Below are 8,636 nucleotides of genomic sequence, written 5' to 3' on the forward strand. Positions count from 1 at the left end.
ATATATATATATATATACTCACACATACACAGATCCACCATCTACATTCACACATACCTGTTTGTATATGTTCGTTAGTGAAAGATTTATATCTCTGGGTTGAGGACTTACTTTAATGTCACAAGTATGGAAAGAAAAAAAATTGACTTACTTATTTGATTCTTTGTGTTCATTTTCATTAAGAAGGACCTCTGTGCCCTCATCTGTAAAGTTGTCAGCATTGTGATCCGGCTTCACATTGAATACACGGGAAGAAAAAGGTAGTCCGCAATAAGGTAGAAGATAAAAAAAGAATTAATTTAATGAATTAGTAATTTCTTTAGTATTTGAAGAGATTTGAAAGAAGGAAAACAATTTAATTTGCTTTGCTGGAAGTTTCTAGATTTCTAAATATGTAATTACTTAATTAATCGAATATCTATTGAAATAATGTAATGAAGAAGCAGTAGCGATATGAACTGTGATATGTTTGTATTATTATTATTATCTTGTGCTGAAGTGGTGTTTGTTGTGCTATGGGATGAAAAATAGATTAACTGCACCAGGCAGTGCTCTTTAATCACAGTATAAAAAAAATATATGTGCATATATATATATATATATATATATCTGCAGATGAGATCTAAGACTGCTCAAGTGATTTGAACTTACTCTCTGAAACCTATGTGTATATATTTTGTATATGAAACCCAAGCAGTCTTATTTGTTTCTTTGCACACACACATTTTTTTATACTGTGATTAAAGGGCTCTACCTACACACACATATACACACAAAATGTTATGAAAATCACTGTGCATTTATATTATTTTAATAAAAATATAACTGCATGGAGACTTTTAAACACACTATATCTCTCTCTATTTCTCCATATATATATAATTTATGTGTGTGGATGTATGTATATCTTACACTGTTTTCATTGGTTTTACTTTTGGTCTTGATCAGTTGTCTTATTCCTCTGCTTTAATTACAAAAGTGTAGACTGGATTCGAACTAGCGATCTTTACTCTTGTACTAAAAGTAACAACATTCCTATTCACTCAGCCACTGACACATGTATAGTGTTATTACTTTTAGTTTATAAGCTAAAGTTCCAAGTTCATATCAACCCTGGTTCTATTGTGCACACCCAGGCAGGAACAAGACTCCTGATGACAACTGAAATTTACTGATATATATATATATATATATATATCATTATTGCAAGATTTCTTACTTGCAATAATGAATATTATTAGTGTGACAGAGTTTAATCTATTTAACAGCTTATCTTGGACATTTAAAATGTGTATGCATTTGGATGTACATAAGAGGGAATAAAGAATGTACTCTATACATGTAGTAGAGTAGGGTAAATAGTACTCTACACAAAATGTAGTTCTATGCATGTGGTAGATGTCATACATTTATTCAAAACTGAGACTTCACTCTGTTGTCTATTTTGAGTCTCTTATTACCATCATGTCCTTAAGTCACATTGAGGAACTTAACTGGAAACTTATATATAAATAAATGTGTATGTATATTTATGTATTCATTATTAGTGATGGAAGTGACATTAGTTAAAAATAGCGTTCTGTATATCATACTTAACACAGATACATGTTGAAAGCCTGGAAATTGCTGCTGTATTTGACTCGCCAAAGCAGATCTTATGGCTATATAAGTGTTAAAAGAAACAACAACAAAAAACAAAGAAATATATCAGTCACAAAAGACAGCACCAGTGACCGCGATGGTCACTGGTGCTGTGTGGTTTTTAATGCTATATGGCTATAAGAGATGCCATTTAAAACGAATACTGCAGTTTATCTGGGTATATATCTGCATTAAGTATTGTATACAGAATGATATATATATATATATATATATATATATATCATCATTTAATCATATATATATATATAAACATACATACATATACACACACACATGATTATGCCAATATGAGAGGCAGAGCGAAGTAGAATGTTTATATTATTTTATCAGACCTGGGCAACTCCATCACTGACCTAAGAAGCCAACAGTTTCTTGCAAACTTATTGAGTAGTTTGATTAGTGTGTTTTGCATGAAACTCTTGGCCCCTGAATCACTGCTGTAGTTTCTCAGCAATATGTAAAATTATATATGTGTTTGTTCAAAATATTTATCTCTGCTCTTCTCGATGCCACCCAGCTCTAAACTGCACCACTTCAGTTTATAATTCTAAATTCAAGCATGACCATCACTAGATCATATCTGCTTCACTTCTAATTTTACTCACTGTCCCTTCATTATTTCTGTAGACTTTTTGAAAACTAAATTTTTCTTGACTCTTCAGCATCCAGATTATTCTATCAGATGTAATGCTTATGTATTCACATTGTTTTGAACTGATCATGACTTTGATGATGTAATTGTTTAATTTTAGAATGACATTATCATGTAGGTGTGAGAGGCTGCATCTGGCCAGTTTGAATTTAAAACGAGTAGAAGATTTGGGCCTGATATGGCTAGTTTAAATACTAAAGGGTTAATTTTAGCAACATCTTTTATACAACAAAGACCTTTATTACACCTATAATTCTTATGAAGGGATTACATGTATTACCTATATTCCTTCATAATAATTACAGGTGTTTACTATACAGAACAGCTTGTGTTTATAACTCCTCTATACTACATCCTCTGTATTACTCTTGAAAGAGTACAATTTTTGAGGTACTCTCGTATAGAACAGCTTGTGCACATCACTCTTGTATCACACAACATCTGTATATAACTCCTATAAAACTCTGGCTCTGTAACACTCTTATACAGTATAATCACTGAGTATCTTTTTTCTGTACTGCACAGTTTCTCTATGTATCCTTCCTGTACAGATCAGCACTTGTGTATATCAGTCTTGTACCATTCAACATCTGTCTATATATATCCTTTAAAACAATAATTCTGTGGCGCACTTATACAATACAATCTCTGAGTATCTTTCCTGTACGGCACACTGTCTCTGTGTATCCTTCCTGTGCAGCGTAGTGTCTCTGTTAAGTTGTGTTGCTTACTCTTCGCACCAGCTTCTGTGTCACAATACTGTTCTACATCAAAACACACACACACACACACCTTCGTTTACCTTTTGGCTCTCACAGAAACCCCTTGTCCTCTGCACCAGTACTGCTATCTATTTGTACTGTGAGGGTTAGCACAGCGGTCCCTAACCTCTTGCACCACAGACTGGTTTCATGCGAGACAAATTTTTCCACAGACTGGGGAGATCACATGCATAACAAAACACAATAAAGCATATAATATATAATCTAATTATTACATATACATTATATATATATAATACATATGTAATGCAAAAACATGCTGCAGACTGCGATAGTCTATAAAATAGAGTAAAATCTTAAAATTTATTCTTTCTCTGCAGCCCAGTATCAAAATGATCCCTGTGCTGGTCTGCACTTAGAGGATGACATTTATTATATATAGAGAAGGGATGGTTGTTTATTCATTAGATGTGTTGCTGCTGATGCCTATGATGATGATAACGATGGTGGTGGTGGTGATGGTGACTAATGGTTGTGGTATTGAATGACATCACTGAAGATTTTTGGGAGTGACACTTAGCTGTAATTGTCCAGATTATTTGCTTGGTTTGTTTTAGTTACTTTCTCGTGATGTGGATGAAATTTCATGCTTCAGTCGTGCTAAAACACGCACACACACACACACACATAGAGCTTTGCAGTTGTTTGCAATTACACAAAATGGTTGGTGGATTAAATTGGCAGACATAGTTTTAGGCCAAGATGCTGTGGCATTTCCTCTGGCTCTTTGCAATCTGAGTTCAAACTATATATATATATATATATACATATCTATGTGTTCATGTATATATATATATATGTATACACACACACATATAATACGCAGATATAGTTACATATATAATGTTCATATCCATTTTCTGATACTTAATCACAGTACACATATGCGCATTTGTACACACACGCATTTATACATACACGCATTTATACATACATACATGCATTTATACATACATACACGCATTTATACATGCATACACGCATTTATACATACATACATATATAATCTGTACTAATGTGAATTTCAATATGAATCTCATTTTCTTTTCTTTTTTGTTTCTCAAGTAATGCTTACAAATGTACTTGTTATTGATAATGCATACATACATATATATATGTACACACACACACACATGCATACAAATACACTCCCCCCTCTCTCTTTCCTACTCATGAAGGAGCTTCCCCCCCCCCCAGTCCTTTCACCACCACTCTGTAGATACAACATGAAAGAAGGACACACAAATATATATATATATATATACACGTGTGTGTATACACATTTGACAGCAACCTTTTTTAAGTCATTGAGGTAGACTGTTGGTCATTCAAGCTTCTAGAAGCAACAGCTAAATCTCACTCAAATCATGCTATAACTGTTTTAAAACGGGAAGGACACACGGGATAATCTAAAACAGAAAATGGGATGACCTTGGCCAGAGAACCTTTGACTATATGTCTGCTTGGTCAGAGCTGACCTGGGGTTAAATAACTACAACACCCTTGAATGTTAACTGTGTCTGTTTTAGATTCTTAGTTCATACCAAAACAACGGACTGCAGTTAAGACTCGTGTCTTCTGTTCTATGATTCTAGACCAACCTGCTGTTAGTTAGTGCTGGTTGCTTTATGTTTGTTGTTGTTGTTGTTGTTGTTGTTTCTTACCCAGACCAACCCTGATTGTGCAGACCAGTTTGTCAAAAGTGCTTCAACCAGGACCATTCTATCCAACTCCCCGCAGGGGGCAGAGAATCACCTAGCTCTACTTTATCTAATGTATCCTTCTCGAAGACAGTCATATGTGGTTCGAGACAGATTTACCTCATTATAACTGCTATTTGTTGGTGTTTACTTAAGAACATTGGTTAGTTCTGTCCATTTATTTAACATTCCAGAATCTTAGCAGCATCGAAGCAGAATATCAAACCTGTTCACTGTCATAGAAGTGGGACTTATTTATTTAATTTGTGTCTTTTAAAAACCCTACCACTTCACCTCTTCCCAAGCTTGGGCAATAACTTATCTTCTTAAAATCTGGGGGAAAAACAATTACGCAATGGTTGTTGTTTGGCCAAAGGTTCTTACCTAGGTTTAATTGTGGTTTTAGGATCAAAATGTTGGGGCACCCCTCCACCTTTGATTTTCTTTTTTTCTTTTTTTAAACCATTTTCCTTTGGGTGTAAGTTCAAGGTCTTTGTTTGTTGACCAATTTTAGAGGTTGCTAACAATGACCTTATTCTACTTGCACTTTGCTCTTCAAGAAACTTGGTCTTGGTTACTAGTGCCACAACCATTTTAAGGGCATTTTTTTCCCAGCTATATGAATATATATATATATATGTGTGTGTGGGTGTATGTGTGCACACCTATATATATATATATGTATGTATGATCATATATAAAATGTATGATTATTTTTTTCATACATAAACATAAAAGCACTTATGTGCATGTATGTGTGTGGCTACAAAGAAACACTCTGAGACTTCATGCAGTTGTCATCATGCTGAGATGTCTGCACTCATCCCCTGTCACCTGCCGATCAATGCAGCCATTTCAGTGAGTGCTTGACTAGCTGTGTGAATGGAAACAAAAAACTTATTGAATGAGGGAGTTTGTTGCTTCATACATACTATATAAACAAAGCCATTCTGTCTATGCTTGCATGGTTAGAATGGATTTGAAAATGAACCGGGGGTTAAATAAAAAAAAAAAGAAGACAAATCAAAGGTTTTTTTCCCCCCTTGACCCCATGACTTTTGATTTTCTCATCACTGAGATTTGTTATGCCAGAAATAAATTGAGGTGGGTGTAACTGGTAGGGCTTTAAAACTACGTTCAGAATACATATTTGATACAGGGTGGGGGTAGGTTATAGAATACGCTATCATGTCAGTTGTTAAATGCATGTCAGAAGTACCCTTTATCTGATGGCTTCTGCAGTTTCTGTTCATTTCCATTTTCACACACAAAGCACAAGAAGATTCTTACCCAAGGTGATCGAGTCCAAAGTATCATCACAATTGCAAAGCAAGTGTCTTAAGCATCTGACCCCAATGTACAAGCGCATGTGCACACGGGCATTACACACACCACCATATACATGTCTAAATATCACAACAAAGATCTCACATGTTTCGGCGTCATATCTACTAAAATGTCAACATAAGCCACTTTACAAAACGAATCCGATATATAAAGTATAGCTAAGTGGCAACAAACACTCGCAACAGTAATTTCTGTTGTGTAGGCATGTTTAGTTAAATAAGTGGAACTTCACTTGCATATAACAATAGTTTCCTCATACATTTTGAATAGTTAGATCAGCAACTAGATGTAGATATTTCCAGGTCGAACAGGCCCAAGCTGTACTATCTGTCACAAGGGCTAAAGAATACTTTTAAGCTGAAACTCTATATCTCGGATATCTTGAGCACTGTCATCTGTTGTGTAGAGCACTTAGCACTTTTTGATAAAAAGCTATTCATGGAACTCTTGGCACTTGAGCCACTCTTTTAACTTCTTAACTAGTCATGTGTGTACACACACACACATATTAATGTTTGCTTTTATGTTCAGTTATGATAAAAACAATTGTTCATTAATCTGATGGGGTACTCTATGCTTTTGTAGAGTTCAAGTTTATTTTCTTAAACAAGATGTTGTTGACAGTGACTTCAAAGTTTTGGCTGGCTAAGTCATCCTCAGACTCTAATGCATTGCAGTTTGATGATGGCTTAGCTGGCCAAAGCTTTGAAGTCAATGTCAACAACATTCTTGCTTAAGGATAATATATATATATATATACACACACACACACACACACACACACACACACACACATGTATTGTGTTTTTCCAGTTTGTTCATTTGTTCCACTAAGCACTTGTATCTTATACACACATACATACACAGAAGCTTGTGGCTGTTTGTTTAAGATGTTTGATTTGCACTCACATGATTTTGGGGTTAGATCGTTTTGGATGGCACCTTGGGCGAACGTCTTCTACTCTAGCCTTGGGCTGACCAATGCCTTGAGAGTGAAATAAAGTACCTGCCTTGAAGGCGAGGATTGACATCAGGAAGGGCATCAGGCCGTAGAATACTCCCTCATGAATTCTTGTCCAACTCATATCAGCATGGGGAAAACAGTCATGATGAAGACACTATAAACATACATGTATGTGTATATATATATATATATATATATACATATGTATAAACAAAATTATATGTACATACATGCATTCACACACACATACATACACATTCACACACACATTTGTGTCTATGTAAACCCACATAAATAATTTTGATTATGTGTATGCGCCTGTATGCAAATACACCCCATTTCACACACCTACATAAGAGGGAATTTAATAAAAATGATTTTAAAGATTACATAAAGAAACTATTACTGGTAATATTTTCTTCGTATAATTTAAAAAACCATTTTTATTAAATCATCTCTTAAATTCAAATGCCTTAGACTTACTTCTGTGCTATTTCCACCTCCATCTTTTATTTATATATATAATCCACATAATTCAGTGTATTTTTAGTTTTGAAATCCTGTGGCACAAACTTTTACTGATAACAGCTTTTTGCAGTAACTCTAACTTCACAGACCATCAGGTGACAATTTTCAGAGATCACAGCACACACTGCTACCACAACATGACCATCATTCTTGGTGGAAAGCTTCAAACCTAGCTTCATCTTTTGTGGTGGTTCTTCCCAATCCAAAAATGCTGGTACCACTTTTGACATTGCATACACCTCCAAAAGTTTTCCCCGTAGGCACGCTGCAGCATTAGACAAGTTTCCATAAGAAGATTCTTTTCCCCTAATTTCGAATGAAATTTCATTAGAAACAAATTAGTCTTTTAAATCTTTCCCTTAACTACTTGCAACAAATCGCCATATATATATATATATATAAATTTAAATTTAGTTAGAGACATTAGATATGTAGATATATCTGCAAGTATATGTGAATACATACATAAACGTATGCATACCTACAGATTTCTTTATTATTCTCATATATATATATATGTAGGTAGATAGATAGAAATATTGATACATAGATGTGTAGGTAATAAAGCATATATGAATAAATACACAAAGCCTGTATCTATATACTCAGATTATTCTTGCTTTCTCTCATATTAATAAATATTTAAACAGCTAGACAGGCAGACATAGATTTCTCTAAAAGCACATCCTATCACCCTTAAAACACTGCTTCCTACTTCAAGAGTTAATGTTTCCGAAAAACAAAACAATAAAAGATGGTAATTGCTTGTAATATTTTTGTTATTTTGTGTGTGTTTTTTTTAAATTCATTATGGCTTTTTTTCCTTTAAGTATTCTTTGTTTTATTGTGGAAATACTGCTATTAATCCATTGTTCGGTTCTCCCCCCCCCCTCCGGCCCATTTTTTTTCTGCGTATGTTTTCTATCCATTTCATTGTTTCATTGTTCAATGGAATATATACGTATGTGTATATATGTATATATATATATATATATATATAT

At 34.1% G+C, this 8,636-nt stretch overlaps 1 protein-coding gene across 1 annotated transcript in view; it reads right to left on the bottom strand.

Moving 5' to 3' along the window:
- The window catches only part of LOC106880787 (scoloptoxin SSD14), an 83,882-nt gene that overhangs the window by 65,603 nt on the left and 9,643 nt on the right, over positions 1 to 8,636 (bottom strand). Inside the window, exon 2 of the mRNA XM_052976654.1 lies at positions 152 to 231. Coding sequence (XP_052832614.1) covers positions 152 to 231 — 80 coding nt within the window. The remainder of the gene's footprint in view (positions 1 to 151; positions 232 to 8,636) is intronic.

Source organism: Octopus bimaculoides, chromosome 25 (genome assembly GCF_001194135.2).
Source record: "Octopus bimaculoides isolate UCB-OBI-ISO-001 chromosome 25, ASM119413v2, whole genome shotgun sequence".
Lineage (NCBI taxonomy): Eukaryota > Metazoa > Mollusca > Cephalopoda > Octopoda > Octopodidae > Octopus > Octopus bimaculoides.